Genomic DNA, 25,630 nt, shown 5'->3' with positions numbered 1-25,630 from the left:
TTATCGATCCGCACCCCCCCCCCCCGTATGGCCTAAAATGGGAACGGGAATTTGATTATGTTTATAGGTTTATATTTTTGATAGGGTGGGGAAACTTTTTCCCGTAACCCCTCGACATAAATTTCCCCCCCCACCACCACCTTCATGCATCTATTTGTAATTTGTTATAGCTTTTAATGGAAAACTGTGTGCTTAACATTCAGCGTGTGTGGATAAAAATGGTGGATCACCAACTCAGATTTCCCGAGGGAAGATATCACTAGGGAAGACATATGGTTTCACTACCTGGCTGGGTGCTTGTAGTCCCCTCCCCGCCCAATTACATAAAAGCCATGTGTGTGATAATAGCAAACAGACTTTCTGGTGTGAGGATTACTGCTGATGGTTTTTACATAATGGATTAGCCAGAGTTAAGTATTTTATTTAAGCCCAGGAGGAAAAAAAATAAAGCTAATTAGTGCCTTTCGAGACCCCCTTATTTAAAGGCTGCTAGTCTAAGCTGTTAACATTTGGACCTCTGGGGTGGCAAAGGAAAGCCAGACTCAAACTGCTGAAACTCTTTGAATTGAACAGGTAGGTTTCTTGATTGCTATAGGCATTCTCAGTTTTATGCCATGGTATTCCTGTTCTACTGAGATATCCAGTTTACATGGGAGCTCCTTAGTTAGAACATTCAGAGTATGTTTTGCCAGCATTTTAAATGTGAAATTTAGGGTTGCCAGCTACGAGTTGGGAAATACCTGGAGATTTTTTTTGGGGGGGGGGGTAGAGTCTGGAGAGAGCAAGGTTTGGGAGGGAAGGACCTCATAATGCCATCTTCCAAAGCAGCCATTTTCTCCTGATGAACTGATCTGTCCTCTAGAAACCAGTTGTAATTCCAGGAGGTCTCTAGTCACCACCTGGAAATTCACAGGAACAATACCCCAAAATGAAATTTTGCCCCAAATGGGAAATTTCCGTGTCCACTGAAGTATTTTGTCTTCACTTCCAGTTTGGTGTAGTGGTTAAGTGTGTGAACTCTTATCTGGGAGAACTGGGTTTGATTCCCCACTCCTCCACGTGCACCTGCTGGAATTGCCTTGGGTTAGCCATAGCTATCACAGGAGTTATCCTTGAAAGGGCAGCTGCTATGAGAACCCTCTCAGCCCCACCCACCTCACAGGTGTCTGTTGTGGGGGGAGAAGATATAGGAGGTTGTAAGCTGCTCTGGGTCTCTGATTCAGAGAGAAGGGTGGGGTATAAATCTGCAGTCTTCTCCTCCTTCCTAGAGTATATTCCAAAAAAATATACAGATACCATCCTGAAGTCGACTAAGAACCTGTTTTGTATTTCACTTCCCAGCAGGACCTCTGTAAAGATTTGTAACTTACATTTGTAAAGCAATGTGCAATTTCCAGTGTATTTTTCCCATTCACCACCAGTTACCAACTCAAATACCCCCTTTCGGGCAGTATTCATGCTTAAACTGAAATAGAGACTTGTGTATTTATGAACATATTGTATTCTGGTATACTTTTGCAAGGCATATGATTCATGTATGTAGCAATTTTGTATAAGAAGCCAATTGAGACTGGCATTACTAATATTTTGCAGTTTTGGAAATATGTATTTCATTATTTGGGGTTATGATATTAGCTGTATCATTCCTGTGCTCCCTTGCATAACCACCTGGAGGTTGGCAAGCCCTGTGGCAATGGAAGTAGTGTGTTCTTGTGACACAGAGAGTAGGAGTCTTTTTTCCCCATTGCCACCCATAAATCTGGGGATACAATGTAGACAGGCTAGCACAGGGGTTGCCAAACTGTGGCTCTGGAGCCACATGTGGCTCTTTCACACATGGTTTGTGGCTCTTGAAGCCCCTACTGCCATGTTGGCCAACTTGGAGAAGGCAATTGTCTCTTTAAATTACTTCTCCAAGTCAAACCAGCCGGCAGCTTGGAAAATGCATTTAGAGTTGCTTTCTTTCCACCTCCTCTCCCTCCCTCTCCCCATCTATATTCCTTCCTTCCTCCCTTCCCTTCCCTTCTCATCTTGTGCTTCTCAAACATCTGATGTTCATGTCTTGCAGCTCTCAGATATCTAATGTTTATTCTATGTGGCTCATACATTAAGCAAGTTTGGCCACCCCTGGGCTAGCAGGATTCTATGGGTAGGGTTGGCAACCTCCAGGTGGGGCCTGGAGATCTCCTGGAATTGCAAGTGATCTCCAGGTGACAGATCAATTCCCCTGGAGAAAAAGAGATGCTTCAGAGGGTGGACTGTATGTCAGCTGAGGTCCCTCTCCTTCCCAAATCCCACGTGTCCAGAGCTGCATCCTCAAATTTCTGGGCATGTCCTAATCCAGAGTTGGGAACCTTATAAAAACAATGCAAGTCTAAAAGTCATTTGCAAATTAGGCTCAAGCAAGGGTTATTGGGGGGTGCTATGACATGGCTTGTGCAGGGCTGAAAATGCTTATTCATTTATATTTTATTTATACCTTGCTTTTCTCCCCTGTGGGGACCCAAGGTGTATTATCGCATTGTTCTCCCCTCTTCCACTTTATCTTCTCAACAACAGCCCTGCAAGATGGGTTAGGCTGAGAGATTGTGACAGGCCCAAGGTCACCCAAAGGGCTTCCATGGCAGAACCAGGATTCAAATCTGGTTGTCCCAAGTCTTAGTCTGACCCTCTAACTGCTATGCCACATGGTGGTAGGAACTCTTCTGCTAGCAGTAGGATGTGTTGTAGTCTAGGAAAAGCTGCACTGCTTGGGAAGAAAGCATAGCACAGTGGCTAGGCACAGAAGGTTGCTGGTTCAGTTCCCAGCATCTCCAGACCCTTTGTCCCTAAGACGCTGGTGAACGGTCACCAGGAGTAGGAAGTGGTGGGAGAGAAAAACCAATGGCCTGACTTGGTATATGATCATAGGATCCTGTTGTATATGGAAGCAATGCTGCATCAATCCTTTGGAAGAATTCCAGGGGTCAGCAGAAGGTTCTGAGCCCATAGCAGTGCTCTGGATTTGGATTATGGAAATCTGTTTACTTGGAACTCTGTGTGATCAGTCTGTGAACTGTACTTCCCCCTTCCCTCCCCCACCCCCAGATCTAGCTAATACTCTTGCTTGACATCCTGAAATGGCTTGTCCTCTCGGATAACCTTATAGCAAGGCAGATTCATACCTTTAGCTGAATTCTGAATGCAGCTGTCCACTGTTGAATTGGAGGACCGGGAGTTCTGAACAAAGGCAGGGCATAATCTGTCTGCAGCCAGTTCCAGATGGTGGACAGACAGAAAACATTTGCCCAAGAGCAGGGAGGGGACCACCACTCCTTCGTTATTGTTTTTTCAATTTTATCAGGAGGTGTCCGTGCCACTTTTGTCCCCCAAAGGGACCAAACAAAAATTTCTAAATTATAACCAGTTGAAACAATACAGCTAAAATGAATACAACAAAAAAGCACACACACCAGGATTGCCAGTTCCAAGTTGGGAAATATCTGGAGATTTTGCGGATGGAGGGCAGAGTTTAGGGAGAGGAGGGAAGTCAATGGAATGTAAATACCTACAAACCACCTTCCAGTGCAGCCATTTTCTCTATGTGATCACTTGAAGATCAATTTTAATTCCAGGAGATCTCCAGCCATCACCTGGAGGTTGGCAACCACAACGCGAACACCCTGAGCAGGTCCTGATTCACCAGGGTGGCTAATGTTGGCCCCAGATTGTGAGCCACAAGCTAATGTTGGCTTCCAGTGTGGTGTAGTGGTGAAGAGCAGTGGACTCTAATCTGGAGTATCAGGTCTGATTCCCCCCTCTGCCACATAAAGCCAGCTGGGTGATCTTGGGTCAGTCACAGGTTTCTCAGAGCTGTTCTCTTAGAGCAGTTCTCTCAAACAGAGTTGCCAGGTCTTACCTGGCTTCCAGTAGGAAGCTCCCAGGTCCATTCCAGGATGTTTCCTTACATGTGCTTTGCATTCACATCACCCAGAAGTGACATAATTACACTGTGCATGTCGTGCATTGACACTCTGGCATTTTTGTCAAAAACCTTATGACAACCGTAGAGTTCTGGCCAAAATGCTAGTGTCAATGTGTAATGTGCCTGGTGTAATTAAGTCACTTCTGGGTGACTTTGTCATGCCAACATTGAAGTGGGAGAGGGGTGCTCAAGGGTGGGGCTTCTCCCACCGGCCAGCTGGTCAGTGGTGGATTGGAGCCCCCAAAATCAGGAGAAACTCTGTCCCAACCAGGGGAATGGAAACCCTACTCTCAGAGCTCTCTCAGCCCCATCTACCTCACAGGGTGTCTGTTGTGGGAAGAGGAAAGGATTATAAACCGCTCTGAGATTCAGAGTGAAGGGCAGGGTATAAATCCAATCTCTCCTCCTCCTCCTCCTTCTGCTTCAGGGAGCTCTGGTTGTGTCCAGGCTAGAGGAGATGACAAACTTAGTCCAAGTGGTATATTCAGCAGCTGATAAAGAGCTAGTAGGATCTCCCCAATTTTCTCCCTTGCCCTTCAGTATCATTTTGCAGAGGGATGAAAGAGGTGTAGAGGGAATTCTGTGCTCTTTCAGAAACCTGTTGAGGGTCCAAAGAGGGTCTCAATCTGGCCCTGCCAGCTGCAATAGAGTGAGCATCTAAACCTAGGTGAAATCCAGGTGGGCATTATTGACACTGTACTGTGTTGATAGAAGATTCAGTTGGGTAGCCACATTGGTCTGAAACAGCAGAACAAAGTCCAGTGGTACCTTTAAGACCAACGAAATTTTATTCAAGCTGTATGCTTTTGTGTGCCTGCACACATCTTCCGATACATTCTTCAGGTACACTCACACTTCTTATGAAACACTGAAATGTAATTTACCAGTCCATACATATAGGTGTAATTGTCCTTCTTTCAATCCACTTCCAGTGTACTTTGCAACTGTATTTTACTGCGTGAAACATTGAAATCATTGTTTGCAAACTATCACTAAAGTGCATTGAAAGGGTTATATAGGTAGTAGTAATGCTAGTCCAGAAAACAAATACCAGAACACAAGCACTTCTCTGGCACTTATCTATCTGTCTGATTAGCCTGGAAAAAATGGATTCCACTCTGCTTGCTGTTTGTATTTCTTGAAACAATGGAATGCAGCAACTTTAGCAGTCATAATCTGTAAGATCCAACTTTTGTTTTGGGAAATATACTTGCCTGGAATCCACAAGGGGCTGGGGCTCTGTCAAATAATAACTAGCACAGCTCATATATGAGGTATCTCTTTGTACGGATAGTTCATTTCACAGCTTTTTAAAAACACGCGGATTCCCCTAGAAACATGCATTTGCAAGGGCCTGGGGAAGTGTAGCCAATCATTGCAGGAGTGTCAGAGATGTGTGATTTTTTTCTTTCCTCCAGAGCCAAACAGTTGTGCTGCTTTACAGAATGAAACACACCCCGTGCACATTCTTGGTGATCCTGCTGTCCATCATTGATGATTGCTTGGCACAGCCTTCATGTGTAGTAGAGTCTTTCTCTGTGAAGGAAAATTTTGACCCCAAGAAGGTAATTATGAATACTTTCTGACGCGGAGGGGAATACGTACCTTATTCGTTAAATGCAATTCTGCAGTGAATGAATTAGTACATATGGCTTCTAAAGTTTCCTTTTCGATTTGTTAGATATGCCACAGAGTTTCTCAAATATTTATAAATGTTGTCTGCATTTATCAGCAGGGTTGCCAGCTCTGGGTGGGGAAATAGCTGGAGATTTTAGGGGTGGAGCTTGAGGAGGGTGGGGTGGGGGTGGGGGAGGGGGTTGGGTTACAATGGCATAAAATCCACCTTCCAAAATGGCAATTTTCTCCAGGAGAACTAATCTCTGTTGCCCAGAGATCAGTTGTAATCCCAGGAGATCTCTAGCCATCACATTGAGCTTGGCAATAGGGTTGCCAAGTCCAATTCAAGAAATATCTGGGGACTTTGGGGGTGGAGCCAGGAGACATTGGGGCGGAGCCAGGAACAAGGGTGTGACAAGCATAATTGAACTCCGAGGGAGATCTGGCCATCACATTTAAAGGGACAGAACACCTTTTAAAATGTCTTCCTTACATATGAAATAATGGATAGGGGCACCTTTTGGGGCTTATAGAATTGGACCCCCTGGTCCAATCGTTTTGAAACTTGGGGGGTAATTTGGGGAGAGGCACTAGATACTATACTGAAAATTTGGTGTCTCTAGCTCAAAAAACAGCTCCCCCAGAGCCCCCGAAACCTCCAGATCAATTCCCCATTATACCCTATGAGAATCGATCTCCACATAGGGAATAATGAAGTGCTCAGCAGACGTTCTCCCCCCCTGCCCCCCCCCCGTTTCTGGCGACTCTGGGTAGAGCCTAAGCCTACCAAACCACTTTTACTCTTGAGGAGCTGGGCGTGCTGAGGTCTGTTGCAACAGCACCCTGCAGGAGCGTGCCTTCCCCCCCCTTCCCCAGAAGATTAGCGTCTCTTTCCACCAGCTGGCCTCCAGAGAAGCGGCTCTCCTCCGAGCGCAGCCGTGGAAGGTGGTGGAAGTAAAGGAGACACCCGTGGCCGCTTTCTCCCCAGTTTGGCCCAACCCACCCCCAATTCCGACGCAAGCTGCCAGGCTGGATTGCAGAACCTGAACCTGCCCCTTCTTCTCCGCAGCCACAGGGGCGTGCCTACCTGCCCATTAGCAGCTGCTGAGAAAGGAGAAGGCATGGGGGGAGGAGGAATGCCCTGCTCCTATGCCCCTTCCCCACCCTTGGGAGGGGGGCGGGTTCCGCTTGCCTTAGCCTTCTCCTCCAGCAGCAGTGGCTGCTGCAGGGACCACCACAGCAGAACTTCCCAACAAAAGCAAAGGTTGTCCAGCTGCTAAGCAGGCGAGGAGAGCAAGCAGCTCGCAGAGGAGGCAAACAGAGGCTGTCAGGCACCAAATGAAAAGGTAGTTGGGCAGGGGCGAGAGAGCCGTAGCAAGCTTCACTTCTCCCCAGGAGGAAGAAGGACTCTTCCGCTGCTTGCCTAATGGCAGCACCAACTCTGCTGCACTGGCTCACCCCAGATAGGAAAGGGTGCTCTGGAGTGACTCCTGGCTGCTGGAATAGAAGGGGAGAACTCCGCCTCCTCCCCCCTTCCCCTTAAGGTGCTGCCAGGGACACAAGACTGGGCCAAGCAGCCTTATTTGCTCTGAGGCGCTGCAATGAAGGGAGTCGCCTTGGGCACTGGCTACTAGAGCAAGGGGGCTGAGTTCTAGCCTGCAGTAGCCCGACCCTGTGTGCAGATGTCTGATGTTACTTCAATTCCAGAGCCCCATGAAAAGCAGCTTCTTTGAGCCACCGGTGCTGACGGATATGGGTAGAGGAGAGGCAGGCAACCTCAGTGCAGTGGCCACTAACAAGTGCAGCAGAACAAGGCATCTGTCCTCCCCACCCCAACTCGCGGATACCGCGCTTACCCCGATGGCCTGCTAGTCTCCCACCCTTCCTCTTCTAAAAACTGCGGCAGAACAGGGCGTCGAGAGGCAGACTGCCTTTTCTCCACCCCCCCCCCCCACAAGCCTGAGCTCCCAGAAGCCACCAATTCCCCACTCACCCCGACTGCCTGCTGCTCTCCCGCCCTTTCTCCTCCAGCCACCACCAACAAAAGTGGGGCTGCGGGGCAGACTGGCTCTTCTCTCTCCCCAAGCCCCCAGCAGCTGCCAATTCCATGCGCAGCCCAACAGCGTGCTAGTCTCCCGCCCTTTCTGCTCTGGCCACCAACAACAAAGGTGCAGCAGAACAGGGCACCGAGGGAGACTGGCTCTTCTCCCCCACACATCCAGAGCCCCCACAAGCCGCCCATTCTCCTCTGGCCACCAACAGCAAAAGTGTGGCAGAACAGGGCTCTGAGGGGCAGACTGGCTTTTCTCCCACACACACCCAGAGCCCCTGCAAACTCACCTTGCTCACCCCAATGGCCTGTTGCTCTCCCACCCTTTTTTCTCTGCTCTCCAAAGTGCGGCAGAACAGGGCACTAAAGGCAGACTGGGTTTTCTCCCCCACCCCGAGCCCCCACAAGCTGACGGCCTGCTGGTCTCCCGCCCTTTCTCCTCTGGCCACCAAGAGTCACGAGTTTTAGCCAGTACATGTCAAAAGCAAAAGCCTACTCACGAGTTGCAGCCAACTTCTTCCAAGTAACACAGACATCCCATCCCAAAAGGAAGCCTTTCAAAGCAGAGACTGGAGCCTCGGGAGGGGATAAGTCACTTGGTGGCTTTGGGGCAGGGCTTTCCCCGCCGGCCAGCTGACTGGGGGCAGGAAGCAGCTGGATCGGGGCTGGGTGGGAAGGGCCACCATTCCCCCGCTTTCCGGTTTTTTGGCCAGCGGGGGGAGGAGGCTCCAAATCGGGGGTCCCCCGCCCAGGTGGGGAATTTGGGAAGCCTACTTGGCAACCCTGTTTATAAGTTAATCTACTTTCTATGAAGCCTCTGTTTGACAGTTTAAGCTTGGTATGCATGTTATCTGTGGGTGGCCCAAAACCCACTGAGACACGCCTGTTCCTGCGTCACTTTTGGTAATGTTAGAAAGGTGGTCAATTGTGGTAACATTAGAAGGACTGTAATCACAGACATGGGATTGGTGATGTCCTTGCTGCACTGAAGCTGTGCAGTCCAGGACCCTGTAATTCACACAGAGGGATTCCATCTTGAAGTTGGACCCTCTAACATGCATGGAAGGATTCTGTCCTGAAGTTGTACAACCCAGGAACTTTTGGAATCCCTTGATTCCATATAAACTGGTCCTCAGCTGTAACTTTAACCTCCATTCCAGCGTCTCGAGAGACAGCAGCTTGAATTCATTGGAATGTCTTCTTGTGTGAAATGATTTCTTCCCACTGAATGAGACTTTCTCCCCTCCTGCATTCTGCTCTGCAGCCTTGAGAAGAGCATTCTGAGGAAACATTTCAAGCTGAAGCCGGAGAGGGAACACAAGAAGGCCATTTTCTGTGGGTGGAAATCGTTCTGTCTATGGAAGTGATGGGGTGCATCCAAGCCGTCTCTGACTTTTATGCCCCAATTAACACTTAATTGGCTGTTCTAACATTTGGTGGTCTGTCTGCTAGCTTACCCTCTCTTCTCAGGTCTAGTAGTAATCCAGCCTGATGTCATGTCCTTTTGGATAACTTTAAATGTCTTCTCATTTTTAGTATGAAGGTAAATGGTATGCTCTGGCCAAGAAAGACCCAGAAGGTATCTTTCTACAAGATAACATCTCAGCCGAGTACACGATTGAGGACGATGGCACTATGATTGCAACTTCCAAAGGCAGAATGAAACTTTTTGGGTAAGACACCACCACCTGCCCATATGCCATAGGCCTGGACCCTAAGCAGCGCAAACAGAGTAGCACTAGAGCAGGGAAGGCCAAACTTGTAAGAGCCACATAGAATAAATGTCAGGTGTTTGAGAGCCACAAGACATTACTGTTGTCAGGTGTTTGAGAGCCACAAGACATGAATGTCAGATATCAGGGAGGGAGGGAGGGAGAGATGGATGGGGAGGGAGAGGTGGAAAGAAAGCAAACTTCACACTACTTGATTTCTACACTACTCAGATTCAATTTGAGATATGAGCTGTGCCTAGAGTAGCATGGAATTCAGGTTCCATTTTTCTGCTGAAGAATTGTTTTGAAATGTCTTGTATACCTGGGAAGGATGTATCAGCTATAGAGATTTCTCGGGGACATCCTCTGCCTTCTCTTTGGACTTTAGGAGGTCTTTTGGACACTATTACATGAAGGAGCACAGAGTCTCTTATTGGATTCTTATTTACTATTGAAGAATGTTTCTTGAATTGTGATATTTATTTCTTACTACTTATATCTGAACTGTGACCACCAATTCTATTTCATTGTCTGTATTTACTATGATTATGTTTCAATAGACTGATGTCTACTGGTACTTGTGAATTTTTGAAATTTTTTTGATGGCCCGACATGCAGTCCTTAAATTTTTCATCTTTGCACATTTCACATGCTTGGGGTCCCTATTTTTTGACCCAACTGGGGATTGGTAATCCTGTCCTGCACTTAACAGTCTTGAAATGGCACATTCTGTTTTGTCTCTCTAGGTCCTAGTTTCCTGTTTTCATCAGGCTCCGACACACTGCATTCCTATTCAAATTGTGATGTATCTGTTGGTCCATGCACTTAGCTTCAGGGGGTTTTTTTGAGCAGGAATGCACAGGAACGCAGTTCCAGCTGACTTAGTGGCAGGGGGTGTGGTCTAATATGCAAATGAGTTCATGCTGGGCTTTTTCTACAAAAAAGCCATGTGAGACAATGGTGACATCAGGGGGGGTATGACCTGATATGCAAATAAGTTTCCTCTTAGCATAGATGCACCAGCCCTTGCTGTCAAATTTTGGGGTATGCCATTAGCTCTAAAGTTGAGCAGTCTTGCATAAATTCAAGCCGCATCACTGATGGGTCCATGCTACAGCTGGCTTCTGACAATAGGGCAGAATGGGCTATATCAGCTGTGTCACGTCAGTAAGCAGTGCAGAGAAGTTAGCTGTGTTAGTCTGTTGCTGCTAGGGATGCCTTAGGTTGTTGCTAGTTAAATCCCACAATATGCTACTCAAGTGTTCACATTCCTCTGGTTTCAGATTCTGGATGATCTGTGCAGACATGGCAGCCCAATACTCAGTGCCTGACCCCAGCACACCAGCAAAAATGTTCATGAATTATCAAGGCTTGGCCAGTTATTTGTCCAGCGGAGGTAAGAAAGATATCATTTGCTTGTGGCTGCAAGTACAGAGAAGTAGAGTGTGTGGTCAGACTTAGAAAAGCAGTTGCTAGTATCCAGCTGCAAGCAATAAAAATCATATACCACAGAACAATGATGAACAGTAAGCTATAAATATACCATCATAGTTTATACAAAGTGAAAAAAATTACAAATAGATATTCCACAGAAGTCTTTAGAAACATCCACAATATTGATATCAGATACAGTTCCAATCTCTAATTAATTCTCTTTGATAAGTCTGTTAGTGATTCCTATAAACCCGATTCATAAGTTGTTGTTTATCACATTCATGAGAAACACATATCCATGCTTCTTGCTATTCCAGTACCAAGGACAATGATCATACCCGCCATATATTTTTAATATTCCCTTCCTACAGCATAACAAGACAGGCCAGCTAGCTTTACATGCCTCAAAATCCCCATCTTTTTACCTCCCATTCTGTCATCTTCCAGATCTCCCAATTTCCCACTAAGTACTCAATGGAAACAGCAGGATCTTTCGTCTGATTTTTAAACTCTTGGTATGTTCTCAGGAGACAACTACTGGGTGATTGACACAGACTACAACAACTATGCCATCACTTATGCCTGCCGGACTCTGAAAGAGGATGGATCCTGTGATGACGGCTATTCCATTATTTTCTCCCGCAATCCTCGGGGTCTTCCCCCAGCCATTCAGCGCATTGTGCTTCAAAAGCAGGAAGAAATCTGCATGTCGGGCCAGTTCCAGCCAGTGCTACAATCAGGTAAGTCAAAATACTGAGCAGAGATTTTTTTTTGTAGCAGGAACTCCTTTGCATATTAGGCCACACACTGCTGATGTAGCCAGTCCTCTAAGAGCTTACAGGATTCTTAGTACAGGGCTGTCTGTAAGCTTCAGGAGGATTCATCACATCAGGTTTGTGGCCTAATATGCAAAGGAGTTCCTGCTACAAAAAAAGCCCTGTTGAGAAGAAATGATAAGAATGCATAAGAAGGACTAACCTCAAAGCAGCTTTGCTGGCATGCAGTCCGTGAACCAGTTGCCGATCAATGTCAGAGATGCCCTCAGAAACAGGAGAGAAATTCAGCTCATTTGCCACCTTTAAACTTTGAAAGGATTTATTTATTTATTTTGCCATCCATAGTTCATTTTTGGTGACCTTGTAGGGTTTTCAAGGCAGGAGATGCTCAGAGCTGACTTGCCATTGCCTGCCTCCGTGTCACCACTCTAGTATTCATTGGTAGTGTCCCATCTAAATACTAACTGGGGCCAATCCTGCTTAGCTTCTGAGATCTGATGAAATTGGGCTAGTCTGACCATACTGGTCAGGGCTGGAAAGGATTAGTCCTTCATTTATTTATGTATTTTTAGGCCACATCTCTTCATAGGGAGCCAAAGTGACATAAAAATCTGAAGGAAATTCCCAATTGCAAAAGAACAAATAGACAAACAAAACACCACTGAGTCTTTGGCTGCTCCTGATTTGTCAAGCTGGGTCTTATGGCCAAAGGACTGTATGCCCTTTACCTTCTGCACTTTGGCCCTGACCAGGTTAAATGCCTTCTGGATGGGAGGGGGGCAGGGCTTTTTGTAGCAGGAACTTCTTTGAGTATTAGGCTACACCCCACCAATGTAGCCAGTCCTCCAAGAGCTTACAGTAGGTCCTGTAAGAACAGCCCTGTAAACTCTTGAAGGATTGGCTACATCAGGGGGATGTGGGCTAATATGCAAAGGAGCTCCTGCTACAAAAGAAGCCTTGGAGGGAGGAATCAGCCTAGATGGACCTCAGCTGCTGCTAGCTTGTTGCCAGCAAAGTAGCAGGTTCCTTCTCATTTCTCTGTTTTGAATATGTTTAATAGGGGATGCATAAAAAAAATAGAGCAACATCTTTGACATCTAAGGATAGTTCTTTACTATAGCATTTGGCTAGCAGACTGACCTCATTCTAGTTACTATGTCTGCATTTCAAGAATATAAGCTTTCTGTGCTGGATCAGGCCAAGGGTCCATCTAGTCTCATACTCTGTTCCTCAGCAATGGGTAAACAGATGCCCTTAGGAGCTTCGCAGATAAGAGAGCTGTTATCTGTTGCTTGCCTACAGTTTTTGATGCACTATTAATGCCTATAAATGTGGAGATGCCATTCAGGCAGCATGGCAAATAGCTGTCAACTGTCCCATTCTGTATATGTAACCAGGCCTCATTTTGGAATCTCGTTGTGCTCTTTCTTTCTTACCCCCCCTCCCAAATACCTGCTTCTGGGCTCCATTGTTCAAACCCCTTTGAGAATTCTGCTGAATTGTTAAGCTATAACAAACTTTCTAATATTTTTCCCCACTATAAATGGGAAGATAACCAAAACATATAAAGCATACAGATGGAAATCTTCATCATGCTACTGTGGCCACATAGGAGAAAGTAATTTTAAAAGTATGCTGGGGCTGTGGGAGTAAGGTTTTATTATGACAATTATAATTCAGGAAGCATTTTAAGGTAGATGCTGAGCTGATATAATTTAGTACACCTTCCGGTGATGTCAGGAGTGTGTGGCATATGCAAATGAGTTGCACTAATGAACTCTGGCACCTCTTTTTCTACAAAATGACACCTGCAACTCATCCTTTTAAAGCTAAAAATCACCTCTCCCTCTCTTGTCATGTTGAATTTGTTACCTTATACATTTGCATAGTGTGAAGCTGGACTTCCTTTTGTCACTGATGTGTGTGAACCAATTGATGATATTGACAACATGCTTATTTTGCTTTTCTTCCACAGAAGCCTGTTAAAAAATTCACACTACTTCCAATCCAGAGTTGGTGCAGACTTCTAATTTCTGTTTCTTGAAGCTGTCCCTCTACTTCCATAGTTTGGATTAGTGCTTCTCAGGGCTTTTTTTGTAGCAGGAACTCCTTTGCATATTAGGCCACACCCCTCTTATGTAGCCAATCCTTCAAGAGCTTACAGGGCTCAAGGCCTACGGTAAACTCTTGGAGGATTGGCTACATTAGTGGTGTGTGGCCTAATATGCAAAGGAGTTCCTGATACAAAAAAAGCCCTGGTGCTTCTTCTCAAACACTTAAGTGCTGGGTTTTCTTTTTGCACTTGGGTGCAATACACAATTGTTAAAACCTCAAAGAATTGTATTGATATTTGTCAATAAACATTTTTAAGTAATCTTTTAAATGTGCTTCCTTGAATTGAATTGTGTACCTCTATGGGAAGTAGGGTTGCCAACTCCAGGTTAGGAAATTTCTGGAGATGAGGGCGGAGCCTTGAGGAGGGGAGGGACCTCAGCATGATATAATGCCAGAGTCTACCCACTCCCAAGCAGTCATTTTCTCCAGGGAAATTGATCTTTGTTGTCTGGAGGTCAGTTGTGATTATGGGAGAACTCCAGGCACCACCTGGAGATAGGCAACCCTAGTGGGAGGAGTTTGAGAACTTTTCATTTTACATGCTCTTTCCCAGAGCCAGAACTGTTTTTATTTATTTTTCTCAGCAACAGGGACCTAAAGGAGCTTACGACACCATTCTCCCCTACTCTATTTTATGTTTGCACATACCAAATTCTGAGATAGGCTGAAGTGAGAGACAGCAACTAGCCCAAGGTCACCCAGTGAACTTCCATGATAGAGTGGAGGGGATCTGAACCTGGATCTCCAATCTTAGTCCTGCACTGAAACCACACCACGCTGGCTTACAGCAAGGCAGACACAAAAAAAGGAAGCCCCATTTTTGAGGACTGCCCTGTCTCTCTTCAATGTACCCGTGCAATCTTTGTGTGGTGTAGCATATTGGATCATCTTCTTCAGTAAAATCAGTGGTCTCCACCTAGAGGAGAAATACATCTTAAGACCTCTTCCACAGATGATATAGTCCTCTGTGGTTGAAACAGGGTCAATGAGCCAATCATTACACTTCAGAATACCCACCCTGAATCACATATTGCTTCATTTTTGTCCAAACCCTTTTTTTCTGCCACATCTTTGATAGCTGCTGCTATGGCATACTTTATGGCAGATCCTACAGCAGGGAGCAACAGCTAAGTGGGGCAGGGGAAGGCAGTCACTTTCCCCTTATTTTGAGGCACATGTGATTCTTCCTCAGGATCACCTTTGGTTCCAGTCTATTAAGCATTTTAAAAAAGAAAACACACTTGCTTTTAGAAACAGCTTTTGGCAATTTAATGTACCGTGGGTTGGATTTCCTCAGAAACACACATATATTGTGCTTTAGAATGCCACGTTCTCTAGTGGAGTGTGTTGGCATTTTGAGAAATATTTTATAAAAATCTGGTTTCTTCCCCTTCACCAGTTTGTCCATCTGAATAAACATCACTTGTGCCAGAAGTACTCAGTAAGGGCTTCCCAGTGGCTTTTCTCCTTGCACAAATATTTAGTTGCACTGTTTCTGCATTCTCATCCCAGCAAGAATGGAGGCTTGATTTGCCTTGAGACAGGCTTCCTTCCCTTCAGGTTACATTACAACTGGCCTATCAAATGTCTATGTGTCATGAAGTTCCAAAAAGTGGCAGATGGAACCTTCTCACCCCTCACTATGAACTTGGTGGGGTTGTTGCCTAGTGAGAGCCTAATGGAGACACCCTGGACTTGAGTTGAACATGGCAACCCTGCTGTCCAGGACCAGCCCTCAATGTTCAGCAGCTGAGAAGAAGAAAAAGTTTTTATACTCCTCTTCTTCTACCTTAAGGTGTCTCAAAGCAACCTACAATAGCATCCTCTCCCCACAACAGGCACCTTGTGAGGTAGGTGAGGCTGAGAGAGCTCTGAGAGAACTTTGACTGGCCCAAGGTCACCCAGCTGGCTGCATGTGGAGGAGGAGAGGGGAATCAAACCTGGTTCTCCAGATCAGAGTCTGCTGCTCTTAACCACTGCACTATGCAAAGCATTCATAGCATGCACATACATGCTGAACAGAAATACAACAAGTGGGATGGACTGGCCCTTTAACTTCCAGGAAAATTTGCTGAAGGGCCACTGTCCAAGAGGGCACCAGCAATCTGCCAGCACCTGATACAAGAGGCACTCACCGCATTTAATGGTGGGGCTGGTACTGACAACCCTCTTGATAAGGCGGGGGGCGGGAGCTGGAGCCATCTGAAGCAAGAATCTTAATCTTGCTGTATGGGATGACTGTATGGGATACCTGGGTTGAAGACAGGGGGCTAAAGAATGAAGAGGTGGGGAAGTTTAAGAGGCAGAAGAGAAACTGCAGCAAGAGTTGTAGCTTGCATTCTGAACAAGCTGTCAGCAGACCTAAGACTCTTAATTTCTGGCTTGCCTATAGGATACGCTCATTTTTCTTTTAAGCCTCTTCATGATAGTACACTGGCAGAGAAAATGGGCCTCTTCTGTCCCAGTAGTCGATAGCACACACTCTGTAATATCCCGTAACTCTCGTTCCTGTGAACAAAGCCAAAGCCATGAAGTTAAAAGTCTTGCATGTGCTGAAAAGGTTTAGGGTCCTGTGGGAAAAGTTGTTCTACACCTTGGAGATTACAAACATTAGCATTTTTTTAAATTAAAGTGTTTCTGTTGCCTACTGGTCTTTATGGAAAATTTACAATGGAGGGTCCCTAATCTTTTTGAGCTTGTGAGCACATTCGGAATTCTGACACGGCATGGTGGGTGCAGCAACAAAATGGCTGCCACAAGAGGCGGAGCCAGCCACATGATTGCCACAGCTTCACTTCAGTGACACACTGCAGATGCTTCTGTTGTAGTGGCAGCAGCTGCCAAAGCAACATAACTTTAAAAAATCCGCACAGCCAATCAAATCTCCAATAACCAATCAGAAGTCTTGCTGAGTAAAAGCCCTGCCTGGCTCCACCCACTTCCTAGAACCCTTGGTGGGTACCAGAAAAGGTATCGGCAACATGGGGATCTCTGACTTACAACCGCCTGTGTCAAGCCTCTGTGCAGTGACTCTGGACTTCCTTGATGGTCTTCCATCCGGGACCTTCTGGTCCTAGAATTTTGTATCTTCAAGCAACAAACGGGGAAAGGTAGTGGTGGAAAGTGCCATCAAGTGGCAGCCATCTCATGGCAAGTCCATGGGGTTTCCAAGGCAAGAGATCAATAGAGGTGATTTTGCCATCACCTGCTGCTGTGTAGTGACTCTGGACTTCCTTGGTGGGTCTCCCATCCAAGTACTAACCAGGGCCAACCTTGCTTAGCTTGTCAGATCTGACAAGATCAGTCTAGCCTAGGCCATCCAGGGCAGGACATTACTGCACTCCATGGGTCTTACAATACCTGCCTTTCTCCCAGGTATTGTAAGGCCTATGGCAGGTCTCTGAGGATCCAAGAACTGGGATTCTTCATTCTGATCTATTGCTATTAACGGACCCAACTTTCCAACTCTATATGACAAATTTGTTACCAGTGCAGCTTTTCAGCAGTTGAATTTGTCAACAGAGGCAGAGAGGACTCTAGAATCTCACTCCCTAGATCCACCACTGTGCTTCCCAAGAAGCTGCTTTACCGCATAATCCTGGAAGTGTAAAAATGTTGCATAGAAATCTACCTTGCATGAGTTCCCAAAGTGATCTCAGGAGCCCCCAGTCCATTTTTTAAAAGATGCCCCTATAGAGTCCTCCAGCTGCTTTTTAAAACTTCCTCTAAGTTTCGGATGTCACCTGAGGGTTTGTCACAAGAGCTTGAGTTGGAGCCTGTGGAAAAGAGGGGGGGGGGGAATTCCTCCTGTAGCTGTCCTCATGTCCCTCCCACTGGATAAGTGGTAACCTTGCCCCAGGGCCATTTGAGACTGCAGAAATGGCACAGGGGGTGAAGGCTCAATCCCTTCTCAGAGTCCCAAGCCCAACTGAGCCTGCATGCATCTGGAAATTCAGCTCCATATGCAGAATTCCCAGAGCACATCTGCTCCTCTTCTGCTCTGGGCTGGAAGGGAGCTGTGGACTTTGTACTCTTTAGTTAGGTCCTTAGAAACAAAAAACATTTCAATTCCTTTTCAGCTCACACTTTTCTTCTAGAAGAAATTCCACACTGTGAAAGGTGCCTGAAGGAATTACTAAAGGGGTTGAAAGGCTATCAGCTAATAGGGAACAGGCTTAAATTGTGCTATCTCAGTTAACACTGAAAAATAGATGGTGGACTTTACCTGGGCTATAGACCAGCATTGTAAATATACTTTTTTTTTCACTGATTGGGTGGTAAGCTTTTCCATCCTGTGAGAAGACGACTTCATATGTTTTCAGACACCTATGAGAAGAAGGGGGAAAGCACTTGTGGAAGGGCTTGCAAGTTCAGCCGTTCTCTTTATCACTGTCTTCCAGCAAAGGAAAAGGGGTTTGGGTAGACATAGAAAACAGCCATTCCAAACTCAGTTATCCCTGAGCAAAACAAAGCCCAACAGACTTATAGACAATGCACAGAAGTGTCTCCATTTCATCCCATTTCAGGTATCCATTCAATGTGGTGGAAAGTGCCTTCAAATCACAGCTAACGTATGGTGAACCCACAGGGTTTTCAAGGCAAGAGACAAACAGAGGAGGTTTGCCATTGCCTGCCTTTGCAGAGCAAACCTGTACTTCCTTGGTTGTCTCCCATCCAAATACTAGCCAGGGCCAACCCAGCTTAGCGTCTGAGATCTGATGAGGTCAGGTTAGCCTGGGCCAATCAGGCCAGTGCATCCATTCAACACCCCATTCTAAGACTGGATTAAAGTTTGCACGGACACTGGCTGGCAGGCGACAACAAACTGCAGCATTCTCATTTAGCCTCTTAAAGTCCCTGATCAGCAAATAGTCTTCTGGAGTGATGATGCCGAGAAGGATGATTTTGAATGTCCTTTACCCTGTTCCCCAGATGACTAGTCCTTCTCCCGCTGCATCCTCCTTTTACTTCCAGATTAGACTGGTACCGTTCCCATAGAGCCATTTTGGATGTGGGGGCAGTCCTCCAGCTCCTGACCTCTGGTCTAAATGCTTAACTGCCTTTTTATCACATTAGTGACAATATGCACATATTTGGGAACTCTTCTGCAAGGAAGTGTAGTAAAGTCTCTTGTTTTTCTCTTACAGCACTTCACAATGCTCCATCCAGGCTAATACATGCCACTAAGACCAGAGTACCTGTTTTCAGGGACGGATTAACAATTAGGCAAATGAGGCATTTGCCTATGGGCCCCGGGCCAGCTTTCCCCCCACTCCAGTTTCCCCCTAGTTTGCCTCTTCCTCCATCAGCACCTTTCCCTCAGCTTGCCTGCCTCGCCTCCTCTCCATCGCTTCCCCCTTCGTCTGCCCTCCCCCTCCCTCCCTATCACTTCCCTCGTTGCTTTGCTGTTCATCGGCTTCCCTCTTCACCTGACCCCCTCCCCATTGTTTCCTTCTTTGTCCGCCTGACCCACCTCCTCCCCATCTGCCAGCCCAGCCCCAGGGAAACCCATCTCTGGAGCAAGAAAACCGCTTCTGTGCTTGCCGGGCTTGTAAGGCACTTTCAGCCAAGTCAGGCAGGGAGGAAAGGGAAGCTGTCGCAAAACTCCATCTGGGTTCTGGTTGAGTGGTGGGCAGCGGGCACAGGACACTTCCCTCCCCCCAAAACAGAAATTCAAATTTCCTGCAGCAAAAAAAAGTGAGAAAGTCAGCCAGGCAAGCCGGTTCCGTCAGGCTTGCCTGCCCTTCAGCAGCTCCTCAGCCCCTCTTCTGCATCTGGCAGCGCCAGGCCAGCCAACACTTTAACTCCTGGGGGGAGCTGGGGGCTGCTTTTGCTGCAGGCTCAGCTCCATAGCCATAAATTTCTGGGTGGGGGGGTCCAGGGCATAAAATTTTGGGTGGGTGGCCTTGAAGGCTTGGCTGCTTTTTCCAGCGGCCAGCTGCCCAGCCCCAGCTCACTTGCTCTCACGAGGGTGGGAAGAGCCCGGGGGAGCAGCAGCGGGGAAAATGGGGCCGCGGGGAGAACGGGGGAGGCAGGGAAGAGCCCGGGCAGAGTGGCAGCGGGGAAAATGGGGCCGCGGGGAGAGCAGGGGAGGCAGGGAAGAGCCCGGGGAGAGTGGCAGCGGGGAAAATGGGGCCGCGGGGAGAGCGGGGGAGGCAGGGAAGAGCCCGAGGAGAGTGGCAGCGGGGAAAATGGGGCCGCGGGGAGAGCGGGGGAGGCATGGAAGAGCCCGGGGAGAGCGGCAGCGGGGAAATTGGGCCATGGGGAGAGCGGGGGAGGCAGAGAAGAGCCCGGGAAGAGCGGCAGCGGGGAAAATGGGGCTCTCCCACACTCTTGAGGGTGGGAAGAGCCTAGGGGAGCGGCAGTGGGGCTATCAGTGTGACCAATATAAAAATCCATGGCCAGTAAAACATATTACAGGTTTTTAAAGTAGCCTTATTCACAAAGCTGGCTGTTATGACATTAAATTCCAAGACGGATTTTTTAAAAAAACAAAACAAAAACAGCCTTCGCTTTTTGTACAGGTGAGGTAGGCTTTCTGGAGGATGACTCTTGCCATTAGGTTAGCAGTATCCTTTTACAATGCCTAATGAATAGATTTAAAAACAAATACAACTCTGCTTCTTCTTGGAGAACTACCTACTTTGAATTCACACAGCCATCATCCCACAGTACCAGAACTTGTCCCATCACGAGACTGATGAGGCGAACACCATTCACCTGGCAAGACAGAGGAATTCTGGGTAAGTACTGCGAAGTGTGGAAAGCAGAATCCACATCTAGCTCAGCTTATTTCACGTATTTGAGTCAGTCCTTTAAAAACACACATGGGCTGAGGACAGCCAACAAACAAATACCAATTATTGCAGGGTGTTCTGCCAGCTGAAAAAATAAAGCCCAGCCAAGCTTTGAATCTTTGGACAGATTTTTTTCTTTTGTCTAAAAGATAGCATTTGTTTACCAGAATGTGTTGAGAAAAAGTCAACAGTTTATCCTTTTCTCTCTTGTAGGTGCTTGGAACTATATTGCTCACATGTGCACAAAAAATAGACCCAGGATTCCATTTCACATGGTCATGTACAATAGATAACACAGGACATCCATGTGCTTCCTCTTTAGTCTCTCCCCGCCGCTGTTGAGCTAAGAGAGAAAAGGTGGCAACTGCCATTTTAAAAAGAGGCAACACAGGAAATATACAGAGCACCATCTGTTCCTTTGCTTGGCAAATCAGAGAGGGAAGATGCTGGTATACAAGGTGCTGTGCATAAACAGCTACCACAGCCGTTTTGAAAGGCACAAGGCCCAGCTCAGCCTGGCAATAACTGTACCAAGAGAGAGGGGAGGGATCACAGTTTCACAGTGAAAAGCACATTTCAGGACTGCTTCAGACTGTAGGCACACATACCCATAACAGAATGGAGCTCTATTCTCTGCATACAGAAAACTAACACGTCAGGGACAAGATTTCTTTTAGCATAACCTCCCCCTTAGCATGCTAATGGTAAGAATGTTTTGTTTTGTGTGTTGGAGAGAGCCTTTTACCAGGCCAGTCATTGTCTGGAGTCTGAAGGTATAAAACTGAGAGACATTCACTGACTCAGTGAAAGCTAATCTGGCTGGTTAGCTGGTGTGTGTCCTTGGAATGAATGATATTTGGGAGCAAGGAACAGGCATCTAGTGAACAGCTGGGCAGAAGATCATGGTACGGCACAGCAAACTAGAATTGGTGTTAATGGTGAGAGTGTCTGGTGGGTTTTCTGCTGTAAATCAGAAGGGGGGGGGGAACCAGCATTATGCCAACACCGGAACGTCTCTTCTAGAAAAAAACCTGGAAGTGACATTACCCAGGGGTTGTTTTGTAGAAAAATAGGTGGTGGGGCTCATTCAGGGATTGTTATGCAGCTGCACCTACTATTCAGTGGACAAGGAGGTGGAACTCTCAGAAGGAGGAGGTGGAACTCTCATAAAGGTTCAGGAGCTGCACTCCTGTGAGCTCCCACTGAATCCGAGGCCTGACGTTACCACATAAGGCAATGCTCTAGGATTCGCCAAAAACTTCAGCACAGTGTCGTCCCTCCTCACTATCCCTAGCATCTCCGACCAGAGCGCTCAGCTGGCAATTCTAATAATGGGAAACTGCTAGAAGCAGAATGGATTCCAAGCCTCTCTTACCCCAGGGGTCCTAAGTGGATCTCAGGAACACAAAACAGATTATTTCTGAATCTGATTAAAGCTCATTTAACTATACATAAGCAGCTGACAGGCAATGGGAACTCACCTGGTCAGGACCAGCATGAGACCTTGCACAAATATGGATGAGAAAGAGAGCCGGAACAGGGAGCTCTTGTTTCAGTACCAAACGGCCTTCTTCGGGAAGAGGAAATGGTCCTTTCACTATGGGGTCCTTTGAAATAATTTATAAGAAGATTGTAAAGTTCCTGCAAGGGAGAAAAATCACCTTCACAAAAGCCTGTCATGTCATGCAATATTATATAGGGGCCAAACCATTGAGTGTGTTAAGTGCCGTGAAGTCGCTTTTGATTTATGGTGACCCTATGAATTAATTACCTCCAAAATGTCCCATCATAAACAGCCTTGCTCAGATCTTGCAAACTGAGGGCCATGGCTTCCTTGATTGAGTCAAGCCATCTCACGCCGGGTCTTCCTCTTTTCCTACTGTCTTCAGCTTTTCCTAGCATTATTTTTTCAGTTAGCCTTTTCTTCTCATAATTTGACCAAAGTACAATAGTCTTGGTTTAGACATTTTAGATTCTAGAGACAGCTTTGTCCTGATTTGATCTAGACCCCTCTTATTTGTCTTTCTGGTGGTGCACAATATGTGTTAAAGTAACTTCCACTATTCACTGTTGGTGGGAGTGCCCAATAGTTAATTCCTTCTGGCAAAAGTCATATCACAGACAGAATCTTATCTCAGGTGTCAACATCCCTAGGCAAATAGAAGTCGTTCTTCTCAATAACTGGCAAGCTGTCAATGCATCTCCCTCCAAAATATTCTTGCTCATCTCTCTTATAACTGCAGCCAAAACCATCATAGCTCAAAATTGGAAATCTCAGCATGACTTAACCATTGATAGTTGGCTCATTAAAATATGGGATTTTATCACAATGGATAAAATCACAGCTGACATAGACATTCGTGATCCCTTAAAAGCAGCTCAAAATTTCATTGCCAAGTGGTACCCCATTCTTGACAAAATCGATGCGGACCCTATAATTTCCTCTTCAATCAACCAGCGCATCATTCACAAACAAATTATTCTTTCGTGATAAGGGCTTAGTGAATGCCTTTTAACCTCCTCCAGTGTTTTATGTTATGTTAAATTATTTATTTCCTTTATATATTCTATCTTGTATTAAGGTTCTATGAACAATGTTTAATCTGTATAAACAACCTTCTGGGGAATGCAAATAATGTATGAATGTAAATATGACATCCCTTTTGCTCTTTGTTTTTTTACAATACAATAAAATAAAATTGTTTAAAAAAAATAAACTCTTCTTCGACATCACATTTCAAACGAATCAACATTCTTCCTGCCAGCTTTCTTTATTAACTGACTTTTACACCCATACATCGTAATTGTGGAATACTATGGTATGTATTCTCTTGACCTTTGTCACCAGTGACACATCTTTACACTTGAGAATCCTTTCTAGTTCCTTTGCAGCTGCCCTTCCTGGCTTCAATCTCTTGGTTACATTACTTTTAAAAACAATTTTGGCCTGGGCTCTCCTAACCCAAACCCAACTTGCACTCCACTTAGTCAGAGAGTAGCTGCAAGGAACTATGTTCCTCAACAGAGGCCCAATTCAGGTCAGGACCATGACACAGAGGGCATACTGCTTACCAAATGGGCCAATTCTGTTTCAGTCATTGTATAATCAAGAAGAAGAGATTGGATTTCTACCCTGACCTTCACTCAGTCTCAGAACAGTTTACAATCTCCTTCTTTTCCTCTCATAAGAACATAAGAGAAGCCATGTTGGATCAGGCCAATGGCCCATCCAGTCCAACACTCTGTGTCACACAGTGGCCAAAAAAGAATTCTATCTATCTATCTATCTATCTATCTATCTATCTATCTATCTATCTATCTATCTATCTATCTATCTATCTATCTATCTATCTATCTATCTATCTGTCTGTCTGTCTGTCTGTCTGTCTGTCTGTCTGTCTGTCTGTCTGTCTGTCTGTCTGTCTGTCTGTCTGTCTGTCTGTCTGTCTGTCTGTCTGTCTGTCTGTCTGTCTGTCTGTCTGTCTGCCTGCCTGCCTGCCTGCCTGCCTGCCTGCCTGCCTGCCTGCCTGCCTGCCTGCCTGCCTGCCTGCCTGCCTGCCTGCCTGCCTGCCTGCCTGCACACTGTGGCTAATAGCCACAGATGGACCTCTGCTCCATATTTTTATCCAATCCCCTCTTGAAGCTAGCTATGCTTGTAGCCGCCACCACCTCTTGTGGCAGTGAATTCTACATGTTAATCACCCTTTGGGTGAAGAAGTACTTTTATCCATTTTAACCCAACTGCTCAGCAATTTCATCGAATGCCCACGAGTTCTTGTATTGTGAGAAAGGGAGAAAAGTAATTCTTTCTCTACTTTCTCCATCCCATGCATTATCTTGTAAACCTCTATCATGTCACCCCGCAGTCGACGTTTCTCCAAGCTAAAGAGCCCCAAGCGTTTCAACCTTTTTTCATAGGGAAAGTGTTCCAACCCTTTAATCATTCTAGTTGCCCTTTTCTGGACTTTCTCCAGTGCTATAATATCCTTTTTGAGGTGCGGCAACCAGAACCGCACACAGTACTCCAAATGAGACCGCACCATCGATTTATACAGGGGCATTATGATACTGGCTGATTTGTTATCAATTCCCTTCCTAATAATTCCCAGCATGGCGTTGGCCTTCTTTATTGCAATCGCACACTGTCTTGACATTTTCAGTGAGTTATCTACCACGACCCCAAGATCTCTCTTTTGGTCAATCTCTGCCAGTTCACACCCCATCAACTTGTATTTGTAGCTGGGATTCTTGGCCCCAATGTGCATTACTTTGCACTTGGCCACATTGAACCTCATCTGCCACGTTGACGCCCACTCACCCAGCCTCAACAGATCCCTTTGGAGTGCCTCACAATCCTCTCTGGTTCTCACCACCCTGAACAATTTAGTGTCATCTGCAAACTTGGCCACTTCACTGCTCACTTCCAACTCCAAATCATTTATGAACAAGTTAAAGAGCATGGGACCCAGTACCGAGCCCTGCTCTTTCTCTGCTTTCTTTGATGAGGAACTTTATCAAAAGCTTTCTGGAAGTCAAGGTAAACAACATCTATTGGCTCTCTCCACAACAGACACCCTGTGAGATAGGTGAGCTGAAAGAGCTCTGACAGAACTGCTCTTGAGAGAACAGCCCTGAGAGAACTGGTTCAAGGACACCCAGCTGGCTGCATGTGGAGGAGTGGGAAATCAAACCCAGTGCTCCAGATTAGTCTACCATTCTTAATCACTGCACTAAAAGAAGATGCACCATCCCTGTTTCATTAGTCTAGAAACATTCAGGGAGCAGGCCTTCTCGGTGATAGCCCCTCGTTGGTGGAACGACCTTCCTGAGATGGTGCGAGCCCTGCGGGACCTGAACCAGTTCCGCAGGGCTTGCAAAACATTTCTTTTCCAGCTGGCTTTTGAGATAGAACTTGATTAATCCAACGAATGGACATCTAGCCATCTTGCGTACATTATGATACAGTATTTTAGCACCATTTTATATATTTTAACTATTTTAAATAATTTATTTGTGACTGATATATTTAAAACTGTTTATGTTGTTTTATGTGAATCATGGGATCCCCATGTCTGTTAGCCGCCCTGAGCCCGCCTGGCGGGGAGGGCGGGATATAAAAATAAAATATTATTATTATTATTATTATTATTATTCAATGTGTAAAG

At 46.1% G+C, this 25,630-nt stretch overlaps 2 protein-coding genes across 2 annotated transcripts in view; one reads left to right on the top strand and one right to left on the bottom strand.

Moving 5' to 3' along the window:
• The first annotated feature begins 488 nt into the window (after positions 1 to 488).
• Positions 489 to 11,534, top strand: LOC132570448 (purpurin-like). Its single transcript, XM_060237049.1, has 5 exons — positions 489 to 573; positions 5,383 to 5,529; positions 9,168 to 9,304; positions 10,627 to 10,739; positions 11,305 to 11,534. Exons 2-5 carry the CDS (start codon positions 5,410 to 5,412, stop codon positions 11,532 to 11,534), a joined length of 600 nt encoding a protein of 199 aa, XP_060093032.1. The 5' UTR covers positions 489 to 573; positions 5,383 to 5,409.
• A 3,379-nt stretch (positions 11,535 to 14,913) lies between these two features.
• The window catches only part of IDUA (alpha-L-iduronidase), an 85,123-nt gene continuing 74,406 nt past the window's right edge, over positions 14,914 to 25,630 (bottom strand). Inside the window, exons 11-14 of the mRNA XM_060237048.1 lie at positions 21,947 to 22,072; positions 20,312 to 20,388; positions 17,894 to 17,994; positions 14,914 to 16,176 (exon numbers count right to left, since the gene is read on the bottom strand). Coding sequence (XP_060093031.1) covers positions 16,079 to 16,176; positions 17,894 to 17,994; positions 20,312 to 20,388; positions 21,947 to 22,072 — 402 coding nt within the window. The 3' untranslated portion in view covers positions 14,914 to 16,078. The remainder of the gene's footprint in view (positions 16,177 to 17,893; positions 17,995 to 20,311; positions 20,389 to 21,946; positions 22,073 to 25,630) is intronic.

Source organism: Heteronotia binoei, chromosome 4 (genome assembly GCF_032191835.1).
Source record: "Heteronotia binoei isolate CCM8104 ecotype False Entrance Well chromosome 4, APGP_CSIRO_Hbin_v1, whole genome shotgun sequence".
NCBI classification, from domain to species: Eukaryota; Metazoa; Chordata; class Lepidosauria; order Squamata; family Gekkonidae; genus Heteronotia; species Heteronotia binoei.
Note: the sequence above shows the minus strand (reverse complement) of the source record. Positions and strands in the feature narration are given on the sequence as shown.